Raw genomic sequence first — 25231 nt, forward strand, 5'->3', positions numbered from 1 at the left:
TTAAATTCAGTAAAATACATATTAAATAACAAAAGATTGTAAGCGTAGAGTTTTAATTAATTATTTTCTTTTATTACATCTTCCATTTAGTAAAGAAGACAAATAATATTTTTAGAACAAAAAAGTACATTTTCTTTATTTGGAAGTAAAGCATCTAGAAAATGTTTTCCACCTTTTATTTGAGGAGTTATGTTTCTAATCTATAGTAGTGTAACTGCTTATATAACAATGCTATTTTTACTATTGTTAATTATGCTAGCATATCATTGCTGACATCGAGTATATGATTGCAATGATCTTTGTTGGAATCCCTATGGGGGGGGGGGGCGACGACAATATAAATACAGATACCAACTTCAACAAATAATGATGACATATCCAAATTAATAGATCTTTTAAAAAATTGTTTTTACTTCTTTTCAGAGGCCTGACATAGGAACTCAGAAAACCCAGGCCCAGAATATCCCTGTTATCAACTTTCAAGACCACTTTTATTGTCAATAGAAAACTGACATCAGGTAGGCCTCACATGGTACTGCATGAATTGGGCACGAGCCCAATCTTCAGTTTCAAAGCCAAAGTCATAACCTTTCAAAAGAGGGAACTTTTGTGTAGATTAAGAGATTTGTAATACATTGCATACTCCATAAGAGAGAGCATATTTGTCTGTAACATCTATCAGTGGAATGGATATCTCTCAAACATGCTTCAGACTGCTTTGCTGGGTTGAGGAACCTGTTGGAGCAGATTTGAAGGGACAGGGAAGGGTTCTGCTTCATTTATTCATGTTAATATTAGATATAGCTGTCTTTAGCTTTCCCACATTAGGTTCTGAAAGCTTAGATACAGGGGTAGATTTCTGCTGGCGTTACTGCCGGTTTGGTGCATATGTGATTTGCACGCGCATGTGTGCAGTTGCCTATAAATACGGCTGCACATGTGCAGAACATTAAAAATGTCAAAAAACAAACAAACATGCTGCGGCAACCAGGGAACTGGTTTGGCGGTGTGGCGAGCCTACCGTCCCTACTGGTTTGGTGATCCAGTCACAATTTCCACTACCGGTTCACCCAAACTGGTGCAAATCGATAGCAACCCACCTCTGCTTAGATAACATAATAGCAATAGCACTTAGACTTATATACCGCTTAACAGAGTCAGCTTATTGCCCCCAACAACCTGGGTCCTCATAAGCTTATAACCTCAAATAATCTCACTAAAGAAAAATCAGCAGTGCAAAAAACCCCTAATAATTATATTAATTATATATAATTGTCAAGCTCGCTTTCATTGAGGGCTGCATCAGGGTTGTATTTGACCTTGGGGGGCTGGTGTGAGCATGGCCAGCTCAATGTCACTCATGTCGGGGGCGCCTGTGGCGGCCCGAGTGCTCTGCCAGTGAAAATGGGCTCCCAAGTTCTGTTTTGGATGCAATGGCCTCCTGCAACCCTCTGCCAGTGAAAATGGAGCTCAGGAGGACCGCACAGAGCCCTTCCAAGCTCCTTTTTCACTGGCAGAGGCACTGCGGGGCAGTCCTTTGCTGTTTACAGGGCTGTCCCACGGGCCAGATCTAAGCACCCCGCCATATGGATCCAGCCCCCGGGTTTTGAGTTTGACACCCTTGTATTAATGGATGCTCAGAAAACAAGTTGATCAGGTGTTTCAAGATTCTCCCTCAATATATATTTTCCATTAATGAAGGAATCAGTACCTTTCTTTCTCTATATATTTTGAAATATATACTGGAAAATTAAGTGCTGTTTTAAAAAAAGATCCTCATATTTGCATAGATTTCCACAATCAAATAATTCTGAAGTTAAGCCCAGAAATGAATTGAATTTAAGATATTTCTTTCCAGAAAGAAAATTTTCTTTAACTTTCTATAAAGTTTTTGATTTTTATAAAGAACCAAAGTTCCACTTTTCCACTGGAAATGTGAAAGATTAAACCCCAAATTTCTTTATTCTATAAATCATAACAGTTTTTGTAATTACATTCTTAATTTCTGGATCAGAATAATTGAATAGAGTACAATATTCCCTGAAATGACAGGAAGATTGAAAGAGTAGAGTAATCCTTTAAAATACAGAATTACCAGTTGTATTTATTATGCAAGAGACTTTTAGTGTAGTGTTTAAGATACCAGGCTAGAAACTGGGAGGCAGGGAGTTCTAGTTCCTCCTTAAGCAAAAAAGCCTACTTGGTAACTTTGGGCCAGTGTCTGGCTTTCAACCTTAGAAAGGAGGAAATGGCAAACCAATTCTGAAAAACCTTGCCAAGAAAACTGCAAGGAATTGTGCAGGTAGTCTCTGAGAATTGAATATGACTGAACATAAGGAAAAATATATATCATGGACCAAATTTAGAAGGAAAGTCTGTTTCCTTCTAAATCATACTTTATGTACAGTATACATAAGGTGGGATAAATTTGAATTAACTATATTTGAAAATTATTTAGGGACACCTATGTAAAGTAAAAAAATACTCTAGGTACTACCACCACTTCCAAGCCTTTATTACTTTATTAGTGTTGTTAGAATCCAGTGGCATCCAATTTAAACTGTTTCTTCTATAAAAGCCTAAATTTATATATTATAGAAGTTAGGGACTTAAATTTCAAAAGTATGAATAATACATAAAATAACATCTGGCCATAAAATCATCCTTGTCTAAACTAATGTCTTGAACATATATAGATATTCTTAATAGCATAAGGGAGCCCTAAATAACATAATTTTAATAGGAATTGAGAATGACTTGTTTATTTATCATGTTAATATGTAATATATTTTGAGGCAGCTTAGAATGTTCCATGAGCTCAGTCTATGTGGTTTATTTAGAAAGCTATAGTAAAGAAAATAAGAACATTCACTATGAGTGTTAAATAATAATTAAGGGACACATATACTTACCCAAATTTCAAAACCTCAAAGTATTTCTGAAAATATTGAGTAATTCCAAGTATATCAAAACCCTTTCCTGTGTACAAGAAATAATTGCAAGTGGAGTGTACTTATTTAAAGATAAAACTGCTATATCAATTAGAAGTGAAATACAAACACATAACAGGGTATGAACTATAAATCAAATCACAAAATTGTTGTTTTGGGGAGAATGTTTGCAAGAAGATACTACAATAGGTGATTTCTCTACTTTCCTAATTCAGAATTAGTTTAGAAATCTTGGATACAACATTTTTGTTTCTTCTGTTTTATATTTCAACATTTTTCTTACATTCTTGATTTCACCTGATGTACGCTATCCAGTTAACATTAAAATATAGCTTATAGTGAACTCCAGTTTCTCCTGGCTAAAAAGCTCATACTTAGGTACTGTTTTTTCCTTTCTTAATGGATTTCAGGAAGAAAACAAAGTATTTCATTGTTTATGGCCACCCACTAATGGAAGGAGTGAGGAAATTGAAAAAAGGTTGCAATAGAAGACAATATCCTGTACATTACACATACAATTATATTAATGGGCTGAAGTCATTGCTGAAAAAAAACCTTCTATTGAAGCCATTCTGCCCTCCCTCTTTTCTTATTTCCAATATTTATATACCCTGTTTCCCCGAAAATGAGAACTATCCCAAAAATAAGCCCTAGCATGTTTTTTTTAACTCCTGGGTGTAGAGCTTAATATAAATCCTTCCCCCCCCCCCAACAAATAAGCTGTACTTAAGAGCCTGCACAATTGCCCGCCCACCCATTCTGTCTGGTTCCTCGTGGTGCCACAGCCATGAGGCAAGGCAGTTGGATAGTGGAGCTGTCCTACACATCCTGCACCAGCTTACCCCAGGGCCCTCATAGCCAAGCCATCCATGCCCTGACACTTGCCTTGTGGTGGCAGCACTAGCAGCCAATGGGTGCCGGTCCATTTCTGCTTGCTCACAGCTGCAATGGAGCAGGAGGCTGAGCAGTGTGTTGGTGCCATGGCTGCGAGGCAAGGATTGGGGCATGGGAGGCCTGGCTGTGGGGGCCCTAAGGTAAGCTGGTGTGGGGTGCATGTGGAGCAGCTCCATCCTCCTGCCTTGCAGTGGCAGTACTGGCGTGCAGCATGGCTTCTTGCCCCACTGTGAGCAAGCGGAAGAAGTGGACCTCCCTTTTTTTTTCAAGGGGGGGGGAATGAGGCACCCCCAAAAATAAGCCCTAGTTATTATTTTGGGGCCCAAAAGAAAATAAGACCCAGTCTTATTTTCAGGGAAACACGGGTAGGTAAAATTGCCATACTCATGTGCAACGGCAGTTACTCCATTTTAGTTTACATACTGTATCCTATGTTTTTTCTTATGATTATTTCTTCCGCGTATTTTGAAATCTTACACTAATAAAAAACAATATGAATGAAAACAAAGTTGAAATCAATCTCATGATTACATATTAACTGATAAAATTTCCCGTCTTAAATTAAATACACTGATTTATTCAACCATTTAAAATACAGACTCTTACGTGTAAAGCCTGTATGTCTTGGAAACCCCAGTTTAGAATTTCTGCTGAGTTAAACCGGGATTAGCACAATGCAAAAAAAAAAACTAGTCTAATGACTTTAGTTAATATGATACAAGCATTATAGTAATTAATCTTTCTTAAATATAATTAAATTACGTCTGTGAACAGCTTACCTTGGCTCCTTGCCTTTCTGTGAGGTTTATTGGGACTTCAAATTCCGGTCTTTTTGTGTTGTAAAGCGATATAGCTAAAAATACTGTAGATATCTTGTTGTTCCATTCCCTAATTGCTAATCCTTCAAAACAGATACGTCACAACACACAGAAGTACGATTTTGAATTGTTAAAACAGCCTTACAAAGAGGCATCTGCAAATTGCTTATGAAGCAGCCATACTAGCCAGGAGAAAAATGTGGCTGCTTTCATAATTTGAAAAAAAGTATGTGCTGCAATTTACCTCTTTCTAAGGTTTTGCACAACCCCACTATTCATGAGTAGAACACAAGCATATATCGTCTACCTTACAAAAACTGTAGCGTTCCAGCTCAATTATAACTAATTTGATTACAATTTGTAACATGGATATTTTTATGTTTCTAGGAATCACCATCCAATTTTGTTATGCTTTTGATATTGTAATAAATATCATTGATTTTTTGCACTTCCGAAAAATGTGCTTTAGAGTAATGAGGCAGAAATATTTGTAGGTGGGAATGACCTGAGGAGAACAAAGCAGAATGATAAAATCCTGTAAGAAAAAAACTTAGGAGCAATAGCTGGAAATGTTGGGATATGTTTATCCACGAGAAGATTACCCACCCACCCCTTGAGCTATTAATGTTAATAACATGATGTATTTGAAGCTAACGGAACATTACATCACATTAGATTTACATTAAGTTGATTGCAACAGTAGAATTGTGATATAGTTAAGACACAGATCATTGTTGCACATCCATTTGGCTCAACCTTGCCCAACTTCTCACCTTTTAGATGTGTTGCACTTGTGACTGCAGCTTCCAGAATTCCCAACCAACATGCTAACTTAGAATTCTGACAACTATAATGCCAACATCTAAGGAGTACCAGATTGAGGGATGTTCATTTATAATCATTGAGCTAGAAAGTAACTTAGAGACCATCTGGTAGTCTTATTCCCTATCCAGTGCAGGAATTCTATACTACAGCATCAGCCTGTGACTAAACGCCTCCAACAAATAACGGTCTATCATCTCCCACTTTGAACAGCTTTTATCATTATGAAATCTATGATGCCCAACTAAAATCTACGTTTGCAAAATAATTCAAATATTGTTATTGCCATTTTTAATTATTTTGGCTCCTTTCTATGTAAAAAGACATGGCATTTGGACCTCCCAAAAACCTGAATGGTCCCAAGATGCAAACAAAGATGAGCACCTGGACACCACTGAATCATCAGCTCATGAATGATAAGGTAAGTTTTAGGAACTTTATAAATTATGAATCATTTGTGTTTTTGCCCACTTTCTTAACAGCTACGTAGGCCTCCAGCATGTTAGGTAACAACAGCATCAAGATCATTCTTGTATGATTCTAATAAGCCCCTTTTCTGCTTGGAGAATTGCCCTGGATAAAACCCAGATAGTTCGTGTTTTAGCAATACTTCAGACTTTCCAGACTTGATATCTTTCACATACGTTGAAACTATAAATTGTCATTCCCTGGCAACCTCACAACATTGCAGAGAGCTCTAATCACATGATCACATTTTCAAACTGCACTGCGTGCTTCCCACAAGCAAACTCAGTGAGGAAACTAGTAGGAAAAGTTGCAAGGCACTCCCTCATTTTTTTCCCATAGGTGCTTTTTCAAGAGGTAACTGGACTTCCTTGTTTTTTTTTAAGACATTTCGCTTCTCATCCAAGAAGCTTCTTCAGTTTCTTGGATGAGAAGTGAAACATCTTCAAAGAAAAACAAGAAAGTCCAGTTGCCTCTTGAAAAAAGCACTTTTGGGACAACCATGACCTGGATGACTGAGAATCTCCATAGAAATCCTTCATTTTTCCCACCACAGCAACCTCCCACCCATGCATAGCCTATATCAGCCCACCCTCAATTCACTTTTGGCCCGCACTGGTTCTCCTCAAGCTCTCCAGTCCTCTATGGCATTCATGCACTTCTTATCTGGGACTTCTGTGTCTTCCTGTGTATTTTGGGATTACAAAAGCAATCAGGAGGTTCCAGGATTCCCATTACTAAATAATGTGGTCATGTGATGTTTTTCGATCATTGTATTGAACTGAAAATTGTATTAAGGTCTTCTGAAGCAGATAGGATTCCGATCATTTCTTAAATTAGAATTGCCTCTTTTATCCTGTTCCTCTGACAGCTTCATTTACTTAATTGTTTCTAATAATGTAATGAGTCATTTCTTATTGAATCTTAGAAAAAGTAATTTTAAAATTAGTTTTATTTCTTTACAGGTATTTGAAGAAAGAAGAAACTTGTTGGGGAAATGGGTAATCATCTTTTATTTCAATTGCTCTGTCAATCTTACAGGCTTCAATATTTATTGTACAATATCTAGACGTCGCTGGGAAATGTAAGCGTACTCCAAAATCCTTACGATCAGCATTTTTTAAACCATACAACATAGTGTGTGAATATTTTTAAAAAGAGCATAACATTTATCTAAGAGTATTTCCAAAAAGGGACTTTCACAATGTAAAAGATTTTTACTTCCATAGTTCTATAATTCCTCGATTACAGGAATTGTCTGAAGGACATTCATTTGGGAAGGCTGATTTAGAGGTTATTTATTCCTTATACTATACATAAACAATGTATTCTAGATCTTCAAAAAATAGGTTTCCTAGTGTGTATTCAGTATATAACAGTTTATATCATGCCACTTTTATGAAATTCTTACTTGTACCTAACTTTCTTCTCTTAGGAATAGAGTTTGAAGTAGGTTGCCAGTGATACAGTAAAAAACTTTAGTATCTCACATTATCCTTCCTTCCTTCTATATAGTGGCTCATACATTACTTTAACTGCTTACAATAACATACATAAAATATATTACAATCAAAGCAGTTGAGGAAAGTTATCATAGACTTATCAGTACCTGAATGACTGTCTTATACAAAATTGCCTGATCTCCATCAAAACACAAAATGCAGAATAATGCTCTTGTTATAGGAAGACATATTCTGATTGAATATTAATAATATTTTAATAGTAAGAGCAATTTGAAAGTGGAACCAATTATGGAGGGAAATGGTGTGCTTTCTTTAGTTGGATGTGTTCTAGTGGGAGGCTGGACAATTATTTGTGGGAAATACTTTAGGGGCTTGACAGTTCCTTTCAACTCTTATGATTCTGTGTTGCTGATTTTGCTTTGTCCTCAAAGCAAAATGTATTCTTTTTTAAATTATGCTTATGAACTGTCCACAAATACCTAGATAATACTTCTAGAGGCAAAATGTGGCCTGAATGAATTCTTGGCAGACATTTGTGTCCTTTGAAACAAGGAAAGGTGCAGAGATCTCTCTCACTTTTGGAATTAGCTTAAGTTCATAATTGGCTTTGCAGTTTATTGCTTGTAAACTATAATGAGGGAAAGTCACTTGTAAATGGCTCCCCCAGAGGTCATGAAAATCACAACTCCGTTTTTCCCCCACAGTTTGACAAGTGGACAGACAGTCAAAGGCGAAGAGTCCTGGCAGACTTCTTGGAGCACTGCTCCCTTTCACAGCTGAAATTCTGTTTCAAACTGCTGCAGGATCGAGTGCCAATTGAAGCACTGGATTTCACCACCCAGCTTCCCCGAGTGTTAACTTTGTACATCTTTTCTTTCCTGGATCCTCGAAGTCTCTCCCAATGTGCCCAGGTAAAACTCAGCATGTTGGAAAGGATGCAGCGGAGAGATACAAAGCTGAACTCACTGGGTAGGTTTAGCCTAGAGAAGGGAAAGCTAAGGGAATTATGTTAACAGACTTCACATTTTCAGAGGTGCTGAGGCAAAACAATAGTTACCTATGCTGCTTTGTAAAAGGCACAAAGAAATGTCTTACTTAATAGGTATTGATTATAGTTTAGGAAATATTTCCTACTGGAAAAGCTCTTTGACAACAAAATGAGCTGAGTAAGGAAGTGCTAATGAATTTCACTTGTGTAGCTTTTCACAGTAAGACTGGTCAATTCTATATACCTTGATGGGGACATGGGAAGTAGATTAATTATCTGAGTCTTTTCCAGCTAGCAATTTTACAACACTTGAGCATAATTGCAAGATCAGTTTAGAGTCACACTGGCATTGATGAATTTTCAACTCATTGTTAAGGCTCATCAACATACCTAATTTAGGTCCTAAACTTTATGGTTCTAGTTTCTGGCAAGTTCAGCTAAAAGATTCTCAAAATATATATTTCAGTTGTGACCTTGGAGACCCATTTTACGTCAGAATAAATAATAATGGGCTAGATCAGTGATGGGCAACCTTTTTGGCGTGGTGTGTCAAAAATCGGCAAAAAATCGAGCATAACTCGCGTTGTGTGTCACTTCGACAAAAACATAATTTTGCGCAATTTATAGTTTAAACTACAAAAATGTATAATTGCAATATATAATTGTATTTAATAAACCAAAAACAAATTATTTAACATACCTGCTTAGTAACTTCTTTGTTCATCAGTCGATTTCGTATGTTGCCCTTGATATTATTGAACTTGTTTGGGGTGCCGTGAACCAGGGCTGTGGAGTTGGCTGCTTCCAGCTCCACGTCCTCATCAACATGCCGCTCCAGCCCGCCCCAAGAGAACTCAGATATTCTCTTAATAATTGCATATTTATTCTGCATATCGTGAAATAGAACTGGCGCACATCTTAGGAGAGTTTCTTTAATAAATTCTCCCTCATTAAGCGCTTTTGCATGCTGAGCTATGGAGTGAGCAATGCTCAAACTTGCAGAGTTTAAATTTGTAGAGCCTTTCATAAATAAACAGCGCACTGTTCCCGCGCTCCTCTCCTGCGGGTCCTCCCTCGCCGCACTGATGACGTGGGTGCGCATGGCACGCACACCTTACCAGCAGCCCCTGCGCTCAGAAAGGGGCGGCGGTGATACACGCGTGTCATAGGTTCGCCATCACTGGGCTAGATTTATAGTCTTCCCTCTCCCAAAGTCCTTTGAATAGATACAATTCTAGTAATAGCTGGCCAGAATGACTGCTAATTGTGCTTCCTTGGGATCATGCCAATTTTAGTTTAAAATATGTAAAGCGAATCAGAATGGGTTGTAAAGTAGCCTTTATTGGTGACTAAGATGACTCTTAACTCCTTTATAAAACACCTGCTTTTTGTACAGTACTTTGTGTATTTGCAGGAAATACATCTAATCACATACTGCAAATTAGAAGATATACAATTATGAAATGTAGCACTGACATATACTTCAAAAGTCCAGAGTCTAGGTTGGATCAAAGAATATATATATACAAATGAATACTTCCTTGGAATTATCAATTAGAGTTAAAACAACACTTGTGTTTTAAAATTGTCAAAATGTGTTTTGTATTTGGAGGATGTGCCCCACATCTCATGGGTTTTTGCTATGATATAGTCCTTTGAAACACAGTAAAGGTATTTTGGCACTTTCAGGTAAATTGGCACTGGAACTACTTAACCCAGCTTGATCAACTCTGGATGCCAAAATGTCTGCGTTTTGAATGGTACATCAATTTCTCTCCAACTCCATTTGAGCAAGGAATCTGGAAGAAACACTATATTAAGAAGATAGAAGAATTTCGAGTGTCCAGACCTAAGGTATTTATTAAGCCTTTGGAAGATGAGTATTTTGGATAATAAATCTGAATGTTATATTATATATTGGATGTTTGAAATTTCCATATGCAAGTATGTTTTAGTAAACATGGGAAACATTCAGGCTTATAATTCCATATTGAAGCAGAACAGTTTTATAAGATTGTACTAGATGCTGTTCTGAAATTCTGAACTGTCTCATAGAATGTATAATCTCCTGAAAATTCATGTGTGGATATCTGAGCTGGTACTTCAAAGTGTTTATGTATAAAAACGTATAGTGATGTAAATTTAAAGGAAGGTCTTTGTTTTGATGATAGAGCACATTGCTGGTGCATCTGGGGAATACAGATGGAGATGGCTCCATCTGTATTCCCCAACAAATTTATATAGTGTTGGAAAAAACTGTTCTCAGATGATGTTGAAAAAGCTGGAGCAGATTTAATACAACTCAGTTATGTTTCTACTGCATCCAATTAAATACAATAACCAGAGATTCTGGCCATACTCAGTTTGTAAAGAATGGATGAAATTTATTTCTGCATGGTATAATGATGGTCATTGACTTGTTTGGCTTTAAAGCCTAAAGACAATTTCACATAAATATATTTGTCATGGCTGGTCATGGTCTCTAAAGAAAATTTATACAATCAGAATTAATGTTCATCAAAATATTGATACCTGACAAGAAAATATAGATCAGTGATGGTGAACCTTTTTATTACGGCGTGCCATTTTTTTTCCATTTTTTCATTTTATTAAGATTTATAGGCCGCCCTTTTCCCTGAGGGGACTCAGGGCGGCTTACAATCACGGGGAAGGGGGTGCAATATCAAAAAACAAACAAAATGTGAACAAAAGAAAAATAATAAAACACAACTTTCATTCAACAGTCAACACTCGGGCGGGTAAATTGGGAACCTATCCCCAGGCCTGATGGGAGAGCCAGGTCTTGAGGGCTGCGCGAAAGGTCTGGATGGTGGTGAGGGTGCGGATCTTGACGGGGAGATCGTTCCACAGGGTCGGAGCTGCAACAGAAAAGGCTCTCCTCCGTGTAGTCGCCAGTCGACATTGACTGGCGGATGGGATTCGGAGGAGGCCCAGTCTGTGCGATCTAATCGGTCGGAGGGAGGTAATCGGCAGAAGGCGGTCTCTCAAGTACCCAGATCCACTACCATGGAGTGCTTTAAAGGTGGTCATCAGTACCCTGAAGCGCACCCGGAGACCGACAGGTAGCCAGTGCAGCTCGCGGAGGATGGGTGTAACGTGGGCGAACCACGGTGCGCCCACTATCACTCGCGCGGCTGCATTCTGGACTAACTGCAGTCGCCGGATGCACTTCAAGGGCAACCCCATGTAGAGCCCATTGCAGTATTCCAGCCTAGAGATCACAAGGGCTCGAGTGACTGTTGCGAGAGCCTCCCGGTTTAGGTAGGGCCGCAACTGGCGGACCAGGCGAACCTGGGCAAATGCCCCCCTGGTCACAGCTGACAACTGGTGGTCAAAAGTCAGCTGTGGGTCCAGGAGGACTCCTAAGTTGCGGACCCTATCTGAGGGGTATAAAATTTGACCCCCCAGCCTAAGTGTTGGAACATTAGCCAAATTGTTGGGAGGGAAACACAACAGCCACTCGGTCTTGTCCGGGTTGAGTACCAGTTTGTTAGCGCTCATCCAGTTCTTAACGGCCTCAAGACCCCGGTTCATCACGTCCACCGCTTCATTGAGTTGGCACGGGGCAGACAGATACAGTTGCGTATCGTCCGCATATTGGTGGTATTTTATCCCGTGCCTCCGAATGATCTCGCCCAGTGGTTTCATGTATATGTTAAATAGTAGGGGGGATAAGACCGAACCCTGCGGCACCCCGCATGTTAGGGGCCTCAGGGACGATCTCTGCCCCCCGACCAACACCGACTGCGACCTGTCCGAGAGGTAGGAGGAGAACCACTGCAAAACAGTGCCTCCCACCCCCACCTCCCGCAGTCGTCGCAGAAGGATACCATGGTCGATGGTATCGAAAGCCGCTGAGAGGTCAAGGAGAACCAGGATGGACGCATAGCCTCCATCTCTGGCCCTCCAGAGATCATCGGTCAATGCGACCAAAGCGGTTTCTGTGCTGTAACCAGGTCTGAAGCCGGACTGGAAGGGGTCAAGATAACTAGCTTCCTCCAAGGCCCGTTGAAGCTGGAAGGCCACCACCTTCTCCACAACCTTCCCAATAAAGGGGAGGTTGGAGACAGGACGAAAGTTGTTTAAAATGGCTGGATCCAAGGATGGTTTCTTCAGGAGGGGTCTCACCACCGCCGTTTTGAGTACGGCGGGGAAGTGCCCCTCCCAAAGGGAGGCGGTCACGACCACCTGGATCCAGCCATGTGTCACCTCCCTGCTGTTGGCAACCAGCCAGGAGGGACACGGGTCCAGAATGCAGGTGGAGGCACTTACAGCTCGAATGGCCTTGTCCACATCCCCAGAGGCAACATCCTGGAACTCAACCCAGAGATGATTTGCCAAGTAATCCTCCTGTGTCTCGGCTGGATCTACTGCGGTGGAGTCCAAGTCCGACCGAAACCGAGCTACTTTGTCCGCCAAGAACTGAGCATAGTCCTCAGCCCTACCCTGCAAGGGGTCTCCCGCATCCCTCCTATTAAGGAGGGAGCGGGTTATCCTAAACAGGGCGGCTGGGCGTGACTCGGCGGACGCTACCAAGGCGGAGATGTGTGATCTTTTGGCAGCTCTTAATGCCCGGACGTAGCCCTTGGTGCAGGTAGTCAGAAGTGCTCGGTTCGCCTCGGACTTATCGGACCTCCACAGGTGCTCTAGGCATCTCCTCCGGCGTTTCTTCTCCCGGAGCTCCTCGTTGAACCAAGGAGGTCTCCGGGATCCACTGACCCGGAGGGGCCGTAGTGGCGCAATCCGATCAAGAGACTCCGACGCCGCCGAATGCCAGGCGGCAACCAGAGTCTCCGCCGAACTGTGGGCGAGAGTATCAGGAATAACCCCAAGCTCCGTCTGGAACCTCAACGGGTCCATAAGTCGCCTGGGGCGGAACCACCTGGTCGGTTCCTCCTCCCTACGGTGGGGGTTTGGCCTCCGGAAGTCAAGCCTCAGTACGCAGTGGTCTGACCACGACAGGGGTATGATCTCATTACCCCTCAGACCAAGATCACACATCCACTGCTCCGAGAGGAATACGAGGTCGAGCATGTGACCCGCTGCATGGGTTGGGCCCCGAATTACCTGGGTCAAGCCCATGGCTGTCATGGAAGCCATGAACTCCTGCGCCCCATCAGAGCGTTCACCGAGCGATGGCAAATTAAAGTCCCCCAGAACTATAAGCCTGGGGAACTCAACTGCCAGCTCGGCTACTGACTCGAGGAGCGAGGGGAGGGATGCTGCAACGCAGTTGGGAGGCAGGTACGTTAGCAGCAAACCCACTTGACCCTTGAGGTCCAACTTTATCAGCAGGGACTCACACCCGACAAGCTCCGGAGCAGGGACCCTACGAGGTAACAGAGACTCCCGGATAACAATAGGCACACCGCCACCCCTTCCCTGGGCTCTCGGCTGATGAAGCACCTGAAATCCTTCTGGGCACATCTCTACAAGGGGGACTCCTCCTTCTGTGCCCAGCCAGGTTTCAGTAATACATGCCAGGTCTGCCCTCTCGTCAACAATTAAGTCCCGGACGAGAGGAGCTTTGTGTACAACAGACCTGGCATTTAGCGACAACAGCCTGAGACCAGGGTCCTGACTACTCGCGCCATCTGGTCTTGGAGTGGGGCTCATAGGGCCGGAAGGAGGGATCTCTGTGATGTAGCGAACCCTCCTTCCCCGGTAATGGCTAGCCCTAAAGTCCCCGCCATGTCTGCCCCTCCCTGTAATGACCGTAATGCTCCGACCCACTCCCGTAGCAGTAGTCCCCCCGACCACCCCACTGACCCCCGCCTTCCCCAGCAGGCCCTCCGAGTCAAACATTCTCATTTATCCACCCTAGCAATTCCCACGTAATATTTAAAAACATATAAAAATACAATAGTAACAAATAATAAAAGTGGGCCATTCATTCAATTCCAGCCAACTCCCATACACTCATCATACTGTTTTAAAATTGCGCAATTATAATGTATAGTAATGTGGAAAGGGTGGAGGGAGCGGTGATCCGCTCCTCTCCCTTCTTATGTCCTGGGGAGACGTCCTTGGCCACCAAGTCAAAAGTGCGTGATATATAAGGTGGCCGTATACAAGCAGGATTAGATATAAAGATCCAAAATTCATGGGCGGCAACCATGCAGTCTTACCCTGCCAATGAAGGTTAGCGGGCTGTATATTTAAAAGTCTCTTTCCTGAAGATGGATAAAGGCCCCAATGTAGGGGGCCAAAGTTCGAGGCTGACTTGTGCCACTCTAGCAGATGGAGGGGGAAGTACTGGTGTTTTCGGAGCTCAGTCCTCGCCACCGCAGCCGCCATCCTCTATTGCTCCCACGCCAGCTCAGCCACAATCCTACTCCTCCTAATGGTTAAGCAAGGCCCAGGAGCAAAGTCCGGAGGAGGCTGCAATGACGCAGGGCCCAGTTCAAGGATCGTCCTCTTCCCTGCCCGAGTAAGCACACCAGTCAGCCTAGGACGGCCAGATCTTTCCTAGGGGCCGCAGGAGCAGGCAGCAGATAGTAGATAGTGGGATAGGTAACAGATAGTGAGGTGAGCAAAGATAGATCCGAGGGGGGGGGGGGGCGTCTGGGGCGGCAGCGAACACAACCATTCAGTCCGTCGCTCCGCAGTGCCAAAATTGCGTGTGCGTGCACACACCAATTCAATCCTCCCCGCCCACCTGTGCATGTGCAGGTCTCTCCTCCCCCCCCCCCCCCGCACATATATGCACGATCCTTCCCCAGGCTCCGGAGGCTTCCCTAAAGCCTGGGGCTTGTGAAAACAGCCTCCCCCGGCCCTCCGGAAGCTGGAAACGGAACATTTCTGAACTTCTGGTGGGCCCGTTGGGGCCGTTTTTCGCCCTCCCCAGACTCCAGGAAAGCCTCCGGAGGCTGGGGAGGGGGAAAAACAGGGACTTCCGATTGGCCTGTTGGCCCTGTTATTCGCCCTCCCCAGCCTCCGGAGGCTTTCCTGAAGCCTGGGGAGGATGAAAATGGCCTCCCCTGGCTCTCCAGAAGGGTGAAAATCAGTGGCCAGTGCGTGCATGCACACTGGAACCAACAACTTGCGTGCCAGCAAATATGGCTCCACGTGCCACCTGTGGCATGCGTGCCATAGGTTCACCATCACGGTTATAGGGGAAAAGGTTTTGTTTTCATCTCTAGTTAAGAAGGGATAATCTTGGATTGTTCATTGATTAATAAACAGTCATTTTACTCAGTTTTTTTTGTGCCTTCAGTATCTGTAACAGATTCAGAGAGACTGAGTTATGGTGAACCAGTGCATTACTACCAGTGCACTACTCTTTTCAAGCAATAAATAAAGATACTATGGGGGACATTAGAAGAGGGACTCAGTGTAGTATGGAATATCAATAACAGCTTTGGGGTTACTTTGCTTATGTTTTGCTTTCTTTAGACCCCACCCAAAAATGATTTTGTGGTGGTTGATGTTCAGCCAATAACAAAAGATGTCCCAGAAATAAAGCAGTCTTTGTTGTCAGTCCTTGAATCAGCATCTCTGTTAAGAAGAAAGATAAACAAAGGAAAGAGAGACCTCCCACCTTGGCGTTCATCAGATAAGCATCCAACAGATATCATTCGTTACAACTATTTGGATAACTTTGATCCCATTGAGCAGGCAAGGCAGGCGTAAGAAACTTTTCTCCTACAGTATTTTATCTATGTCTTTCTCTGGCAACAAAACCAATGTTATGTTTGATATTACATTGCCATCTGCATCAGCAGAAGCTGATCAAAGGATTCTCCTATTTTTTCCTCGAAAGCCAAATCTTTTATTCACTATTTCCTTGTGTATCTCCTTTCAAGATTATTGGCACATCCTACCTAGTTGGACTCTAATTCCAGCCAGTAAAATATGAATAAGGGTTCTTGTGGTGGTCAGATATTTTGGCTAAGCCTGGGCTCCACCAGAATTCTGAGAAAGTCATTGAAGAGTTGTGTTGTCATTTTCAGATATGCCTAGAGCAGCTCCAGCCCTAAGTATAATCCTGTTGTGCTAGATCTATCTTCATGTCTCTGGCACTGAGCATTGCTAAGAATCTATGATGCAGCCAATTCTTGAATACCCCAAAGGTCTCACCAAGATTTACTGATATTTTAATTGTTTGATATTTTCAGATCAGAATGAGCAAAATAAAGCATTTTGCAGCCAACAGGTAGCAGCACTTTCAAAACAAGCCAACTCCAAGTTATGGATTACAAACTGATTTTTAAAATTCTAGAAACCACAGAACCCTGAACCATCTGCGTATCTGCTCTTAAGCCCTCATGCAATTCAGCTGTGTGCATGCTTTCTCAATTTGGCTGAGATCAGGCTTATTTCAGAGTGAGTGCTTTTGTCCTAACTAGTCTCATTGCAGGTCAGGGTATCATTTGATACAACTCCTTCATCTTGTCTGTCTTAAGAAGCCATTGTAGCTTTGTTTAATATATCCATTTTCTCCACTCTTGCAGTAGAAGAAAAGGAGGAGGTCTCACCCCAGACCTCAGTCAGTCAGCCTTTCAGAAAAAGAGGAAACCAGGCAGTGGAACGTACAAGCTCAGAAAAGCAAAGTCTCTGGCAAGTATTGTGATTGGTTCACTGTGTAAGCCAAGCAACAGACTCTGTGAGGAGTCCAACCCTCGGCTATTGGCAGCTTTCCCAATGCCCCTTTTATTTGTGCCCCACTGCATTTCATTGCTGTTTGAGTATAGCAGCCTACAATTTAACCATCAGACCTCAAAGCTGCTATTTAATCTTTGCATATAAATTGTTATCACTGCTGGCAAGGCAGGCTCTTTTCGGACAGAATATTTTTTGCAGAATGGGGCTCACAGGAGGTATCCTTGGGATCAGCTTTTAAAGACATAGGCAATAAGAAGAATATCACTGTGCAGAGTAAAGGCATGAATAAAAAGTTACATGTTCTACCAGACAGTGTAATTAAGTTGTGATTCCCCCCGCTCCCACTCTTCATTAATGATACTTTGCCAGTATGCGAACAGCAGTGCACTCACAAAAGATAACTGATCTCCAATTGATAGATTATCTTAATTTCATTTTATGCATATTTGGAAAGTATTCAAGAAAATCTGATTCCAATCTATGTTCAAATTCCTTGCACTAAATCACGGGTGTCAATGACGCGATGACAACATTTTTTGCCTTTACACAGCTGGGGTGGGTGTGGCCTGCACGTGATGCATCCAGCCTGCGGGCTGCCAGTTTGACATTTCTGCACTAATCCCTAAGAGATGGATATCTATGAAGATTTTCAATAATCCAGGTCATGGTTGTCTCAAAGCTGCTTTTCAAAAGACAATTGGACTTTCTTGGGTTTTTTTCCTTGAAAACGTTTTGCTTCTCATCCAAGAAGCTACTTCAGTTCTGGCTGACTGGTGGGAAATGGAAGGATGACTCAGAGCTGGATTCTGACTGGACATTCCTTTTGAGATGACAGAAGCAAGGTGTTTAACTGAGACAGGTTTGAACTTATAGATCCTGAGGAGATGGACAGTGTCCTCAGATGCTAACCTAGCTACCCTCCTTTCTCTCTTTTTTACATCTCTGCCCCTCTTGGTTAGTGTACACTGTCTGGGAGGTGATAGATGATTGGGTTCATGCTGTAGTCATGGATTCACTGAGGAGGAGGGCAGTGATGCACCACTTCCTCAAGAGGTCTTCATAGAATTTTTATTCAGTCTCTAACTTTTCTGTTTTAGAGGAATTTGTTGAGAAAGTGATGGATTGTGACTACAAGAGAGTCCTGGCGTTAACTGATTATCTGGACACCTTTCAGTCAGATTTGAGGCCCAGGCGTAGTAGAGAGATAGCAATAGTTGTGTTTGTTAATGACTAGAGGAACTGCGACCAAGATTCTTACTGATCTCTTTCAGTGCCATCCGCCATAGTGTTGTTCTGGTCTGCCTGAAGTGGAAGAATAGTGCTGAGGTAGTGTCCTGCTTTTTCTGTGTTTGGGTCCAGTCAGTGTTGACAAGAGAAGAGAGCCTGAATCCAAGCCTCTTGGTCTGTGGGGTACCTCTGGGCATTATACTCTTATTCTTTCTGTTAGATACTGCACTATTTAATCATTCAGTTTTTGACTTATTCAGTGTCAGAATCATATAATAAGTCCAATAAGTCTAAATAAGTCCAATAGGGTTTCTAAATTTTGTGTTGTTAATTTTTGATCAGGTTTCTGAATGTTACATCTTGATTTAGTAATTGTTTTGAATTATATTATACAGTATATTTGAAGATATTGGAACCAATGAGATATTTCTAATTGTTCTAAGATGAGACGTAAAATTCCTCTTTGTTCTATTAAAGATTTAATATTGAATTTCTTGGAAAAGTATTTCCAAAATAGGTCTTCACCTTTCCTGGCTTATCGTCATTATTTCTACTACTGTTGTTATCATTATTGGTGTAGCTTCTTATAACTTAAAGCTGAAAATATGAATACCTACATGGTTCCAAGTTGTTCACTATGGAATAATTCCAGTGTAGATATATTTAAAATTTTGGTTCCTGTTTTTGTTGAAGCATCTATCATAACAATTTCATCATTTGTACATATTTGAAGAATAGGTTGTGTAGTTAATTATTAAGTTATTCAGTAATGATGTTTGGTTTAATGCTGGAATGAAATCCCCAATATGTGCTTGCTCAAGCCCATGATTAACCTTATAAAACAATACAAAACACTTGAGTTCCAAAAAACACCTTCAAGTGTCTTTTATTATTTTCCTTGTTCTGAGGAGCCTTACTTTGTGAATTAACATATTCTACTTCCTCCTCCTTTAGCAACCTAACAGTGAATTATCAAGAACACCAGATTGTGGGACTCAGGTATATGAAGCCCTTTGGAGCATTTGCTGTCCATTGCTCATTCTGTGCTTCCTCTGTTTCTGGGGGCAGAGAGGCAGGAGCAGGTTCCCATTCTGCCAGCCATCCCATCCTGTCATACAACATCACTATCTTTGACATTTTAAGCTCTAGCATGCCCATCTGTTGCTCTTTCAATTGCTACCTGCCAATCATATTGCAAATTAATCTCTGTCATTCACAAATTGTTTCTAACTCTAGCTTTTTCAACCAAATGCTATGGAAATGGAAAATGCTGCTATTAGCCTTTCCAGGCTTAAACACTGTTGCCAGGCAAGCTTTATCTGCCACAATCTCTTTATAATAAGTGCTAGAGAAGATATTAGATAAATAAATTAAGGCTGCAATCCTAAAGTATGTCTCCTTCTGATTGGAAATCGTAAGTCTTGTTGATTAATGTGCTTTTTTGTTTTGCATTACTAAGCACTAGCTATCATTGGGGTTAATGAATAGTATCCGCAAAGTATCACTTCAAATTTCAGGTCTGAAATCACAGGCCATGACAGAATGCCCTGCCATATAAAGATGAATGACTTCCTGCGGATGTCTCAAAGTAGGATTCTCATAAATAATCAGTGACTCACGTTTTCAGCGTGATGGGTGACATACAGGCTGCATAGATAAATGCAGCATTTTATAACCTACAAATATCCAAAGTTTGGACTTAATGGCATTTTCAGTCTAATCCCCCCGCTTGTTGGAGCCAGTAGCACTGCAGGAGCCCAAACCAACCATACGTGAAACAATTCTGTCATAGCATGAATGGGACAGATGAGTGAACATTTGGATCACATGCTTTTCTGGCCAAGAGGGACAGATGAACAGAACATGGACATTTATTTCATGATCTTTTTATGAGATCTGAGTTAAGGCCCTGGTGCTGTGAGCCATAGCGTGAGCTTTGTTTCTTAATACAGGGAGGAAACAAGCGAAGGATCCCAATTCAGACAACACAATAAATTAAGACAGAGCTTCGGTGATCTGTTTATCTGCTCCTAGTAGGAAGAGCGAAGTGTAAGGGTTTGAAAAGAATCCACAGGCACACCAGGACATTCAGGATAAGTTAGAGACTTCTAAAACTTTAATTTGCTTTAACATGCAAAAGTTAATGTGGTAGAGTCAAAGGTGTACTTTAATAGTTTAAGGATTTTTTTGGTTCCAAATTGTTTCTTTTTTTTGTTCAAAGAAAGGAGATAGCTGCATTTCTGGAGATGATATTATTTGTAACACTTGTTCCTCATCGTTGCTATTATAGAAGTAAGAAATAAATAATAAATGAACAATTAAGGGAAACCTGAACCCAAAACCAAAATACAGTAATAGCCAGAGACCTGTGGACATAAATAATTATGGCTGCCTATTCTGAAAATGCAAAAACGATTAATTTCCAATGAAATTGGAAATTAAAAATTAAATGAGGTGAATACTGTTTTCTAGGATTGTTTTTTAAATTTCTTCTAATAATTTTTAGACCTAGTGTTCCTCGATGGTCTGCCTTTCAGGTGATAACTAGTTCCAATCCTGCTTAGCTTTCTAGCCTATACCAATATGTCTGATATAGGTGCTATAACCTAATGAAATCCTGACCTTGAACTGATTAGAATAAACTGGGTTTATATCAGTAAAGCAAACAGTAAAAAAAAGGTCTCTTACACGAATCTAGAGTTTATCCAAACTTCTGTAAAAGAAAGAGTCTCATTCATTCATTGTTTCATTCATTTCATTTCATTTCATTCAATTTCTATAGCCATATGACTGGACAGCTTACATTTCTAAAATTACAAAACAATTGAAACAATTAAAAACAAAGAGTAAAAACATTCAAAACCACAGGTATATACAAACATCTAGAAAATACATATAAACAGCAACTGAGTTAATTGCTTCCTCTCATTGTTTCTTTCTTTTGCCTTTTTGTCTATCCTCTTTCCTAGTAACTGGGGCAAAACCCATGGCCTAATTGATTGTAGCGTATTGGGGGCGGGGGGAGAGGTGGGAACTGTAAGAGGGTTTGAGGAATTATGGAGATCCAGCAGCTTGGACATAAGAAGATTCTGGGTAATGCAGCTGAAACTATGCCTTTCTACTGTTAGCTTTACTTTCTAATTTTTAAACTCCCTTAAAACTAAACACAGCTTTGGGGGCCTCTGGTTCACCAAGGGTTTCGGTAGGGTCAAGGGGAAACAAATGATGAAATGAACATCGCAACACAAATTCTACACATTGTATGTAACTTACAAGAACAAAAAGATGGAGCTTGCATTGTGACATTACAACATGCATTTCATGATTTTGCTATCACTGTGTTTAGAAATGGATGACTAGGCCCTCGCATACAGTGAGGCCCAGGATTACATAAAAGCTGAGATTTTCAGGATTCCATATTAAATTTTTGGAGAATATTTTGGTATAATTGTGGCTCTTCATGCTCCAGAGTTTACTACGCCCAAGAGCATTTTACCAGTTAGCATTATTTACTATGCCATACACTCATTCACATCCCTTAGCAGAAAATACTTGGCAATCAACAGCCAAATCTCGGCTCAGTACATGGTACCTCTTGGAGTCCATCTATCTTTTTCAATTTTATCACTAAAACCATGGAAGTCAAAGCTTCATTTTCATGTTTACCAGAAATGTCATCACTTGCTCGGTTCCAAATTTCATGTTTATCCACTTTGTTTCCTAGATGTCCCTCTCGGCAGAACTTGACTCAGAGGCAGAAGTGACAGTTCGCCCAAACTGGGCTCAGCATCAGCCAAACAGCTACCCTCTGACTAAATCAACAGCTAAAATGTTTGCTCAGAGTGCTCAATGGAATGCTGAAATACGTCCTGCGCCTGCTCGAAGCCCCATCCCAAAACTGAGTGAGAAAGGAAAGAAAGCCTTTACCCGAACTAGCAGAAGCTCACCAAGTCAGTAAACGCTTGTTCATTTAAAATAAATATGGGGTGGGTTGCTGAAAACGAGAGGGGGATGAAAAGAAAACAGAAGTGCTGTCTCCTCTGATGTTTGTGCCTCAATTTGAACTTTAGCGAGAGCCTATTTGGATCTCTCTTAAATCTGAATGCTGTAGACCAGAGGTCCCAACCCTCATGCTGTGGCCCACTACTGGCCCGTGGCCCGTTCAGAAGCAGGCTGTGGAAACGGTGGGTAAAGGTGCGCACATGCACAGCTCCACGTACATGTGCAGTGTCAAGCAACCACATGCGGCTCCATTTATGTAAGCAGCTTTTGCACGTGTGCCCACTGCTTGTGCAAATGGGGCAGTGCGTGCCTGCCTGCCCTTTGCACAGAGCCATCCCCCGCTCCCAACAGTCCACAAAGGCAGGAAGGTTGGAGGCCGCTGCTGTAGATCAGTGGTCTGCAACCTTGGCAACTTTAAGACCTGTGGACTTTAACTCTCAGAGTTCCTCAGCCAGCTTTGCTGGCTGAGGAACTCTGGGAGTTGAAGTCCACAAGTCTTAAAGTTGCCAAGGTTGCAGACCACTGCTGTAGATGACAGAGGAGAATTTGCTTAGGTTTGCATTCCACTTGATGGCTTCCTAAATTGATTGATCCTTGCAGGAATCAGCGTGCTTGACTAGATAGGTCTCTGCTCTGATAGTATGTTCTTAAATGCAATGTATAATATAATTTTCTTAACACTAAACTTAATTATTTTAATCTCCCACCCCCTTCCAGCATCACCACTATTTGAAAGTCAACCCTGGGAAGTTCCATCATCCATCTATATATCTGATGCAGAGCAAGAAGCTGAAGAAAAGAGAACCTCCACATCACTACTGACTTAGTTTCCAAAAGAAAAAGTGCTTGTTCAATTATTGTTAAGTGAAATGCCTCTTTCTCAAAGTTGGTGTTTGGACAAGGATTAAGAATCAAGTAGATTAGCTGACAGATTTATCCTGACTCCATTTCCACAGTGAATCAATTAGCGGATATCTTGGTTTTAAAAATTTGTGAAGCCAGGAACTTGCCATGTGGCCTTGGATGGTTTCCCAGCCTCAGTTACTCAGCTGTGGAATGGAAATTGTCTTAATGTATTTCATAGGAATGTTGTGAGGATGAATGTTATAGGGATTACAACAGCTCAATTCTGCTTAGATTTATTTATGTATTCAGTGAAATTTACATAACTGAGTGAACAATTGCAGCTGAAGGTATTTAGAAACTAAAACAATGCATCTCAATGCAGATTTAAAAAAAAAACAAGTTAAAAATGGGGGAATATTTGAAATTGGTGTATATCATACTAAATAATAATAGCTAAATGACTATCATGACCTGTGCCAAATGTAGTTTTCTCATCCATTTCTGCATCTTCTTTTCTTTCCGTCTATCATGAATAAATGCTTGTATAAGATAAGTATTTAATATATATAAGGAAAAAGGCAGGGTGTATATTAAATAAAGAATTGTCACCTCTTCAAGGCTGCCATTATTAGCATGGGGTTTGAAAACTCCTTGGAAAGAGGCCAATCGTGCTTGGCTGGTGCTGTTTGAAAAAGCATTTTGTAATGTGACAATGTTCACAGTGCACTGGAACATGCTAATTAACTGGGATGTATAATGAGGAAGGTCAAATATAAGACCAGGAATATATGGTAATGTATCAATTCATCAATGACGGATATGATGCTGACTTTTTAATGTAATCCAGTGTGCAATAGCTACTAGCACCTGTTCAATAATCAAGCTATAGAAACATGATTTGATTTTTTTAAAAAACTGCAATATGGAATGGGAAAAAGGCATTGGCTTGTCATGTTTTTTTTTTTAAACTATACCCAAATAGACTGACCCTGACTCAAAAGAACCACACAAGCCCTGGATGAGTAATTTTTTAATAGTTCCCTAAAAGGGTTGGAAGATTTGTCAAAATAAAACAAGGTATAAAAGTGAAATGTGAAATTTACACATCTATATGTGAGTGTCGGATCTGCCATCACACCACCTCAGCCCTGCTTTGCTTTGATGGCGGCCTGCATGTGTCAGGAACCAGAAGTGCCAACCAGAAACAGCGGTTATGTGATCCAAGGACACCAGCATGGTAACGGAAAGCAAAACGCCCACCACAGAGACCTGTTACTAGAACAACTAATTTGAACTTCATTGGACAATAGCAAGATGACCAAGGGGGAAGGCCAGGGAGAAGGGAAAAACAGCTTTGCATGGGAATTTTCAGATTTGGCTTTTCCTATACTGTAACCACTTGGCTTAAGTAAAAGTATACCTTTCGCAACAAATGGAAGCAAGGGTTTTTCTTTCATAAATGTCCAAACTGAGACAGGCCTGACAACAAGTGCTTGCTTTTTGACTCCACCCTATATTATATTACATTTTATTCCTATTATTATATTACTCTGTTAAATACTACTATTATAACCACCACTATATTCTATTATATTGCTATTCAATAATATTATTATATTACTCTTTTATAATACTACTAGCAATACTTTTTTCTTATATTACTTTCTGTCTTTAATTCCTCTCTGGGATTTCTTCTGCTTTTTCTTTCCCTGTTAATGACTAACATTTTTCCACATTGTGCTTTGTTGTGCCTCTACACTTCTTTTTCCTTTGGACCATCCACTCCTTTTGAAAGAAAAAACACCTCCTTTTATTTGGCACTGTTCTGTGTTTTCTTTGGTTGCAGAACTTCCAAGACACATACCTCCTCCATTTTCTTCCCCCATCTGTTTCAAAGTTGTAGCTTTATTGGCAACTCTTGTATTCTGATGCTAGGCGGGGGGACTCATATGGGAGGGAGGCCAGATGGGTGCCTGCAATTTTTATAAGCAGCCTGCTCTTCCACGGAAGAGGGATCATGGAAAGGGGAACTAATGTCATCAGAAGAACACCAATAGAGCCAGCCTGGTCTAGTGGTTAAGGTACCAGGCTATAAAGCAGGAGACCATGAGTTCAAGTCTTGGCTTAGCC

At 41.1% G+C, this 25231-nt stretch overlaps 1 protein-coding gene across 1 annotated transcript; it reads left to right on the top strand.

Annotated features, from left to right (window-relative positions):
- Positions 1-431: 431 nt before the first annotated feature.
- Positions 432-23827, top strand: FBXO16 (F-box protein 16). The gene is made up of 10 exons (XM_032216647.1): positions 432-518; positions 5809-5906; positions 6916-6951; positions 8118-8324; positions 10091-10255; positions 15818-16050; positions 16876-16981; positions 19208-19252; positions 21978-22203; positions 22973-23827. Exons 2-10 carry the CDS (start codon positions 5811-5813, stop codon positions 23080-23082), a joined length of 1224 nt encoding a protein of 407 aa, XP_032072538.1. The 5' UTR covers positions 432-518; positions 5809-5810; the 3' UTR covers positions 23083-23827.
- Positions 23828-25231: the final 1404 nt, after the last annotated feature.

Source organism: Thamnophis elegans, chromosome 4 (assembly GCF_009769535.1).
Source record: "Thamnophis elegans isolate rThaEle1 chromosome 4, rThaEle1.pri, whole genome shotgun sequence".
Lineage (NCBI taxonomy): Eukaryota > Metazoa > Chordata > Lepidosauria > Squamata > Colubridae > Thamnophis > Thamnophis elegans.

Bases quoted from the DNA above. Each gene is read 5' to 3' on its own strand.
- FBXO16 (XM_032216647.1), top strand. From the start codon at position 5,811: ATGGCATTTGGACCTCCCAAAAACCTGAATGGTCCCAAGATGCAAACA. The intron at 6,952-8,117 runs GTAATCATCTTT...TTTCCCCCACAG, and splicing joins GAAACTTGTTGGGGAAATGG to TTTGACAAGTGGACAGACAG. The intron at 10,256-15,817 runs GTATTTATTAAG...TGCTTTCTTTAG, and splicing joins TTCGAGTGTCCAGACCTAAG to ACCCCACCCAAAAATGATTT.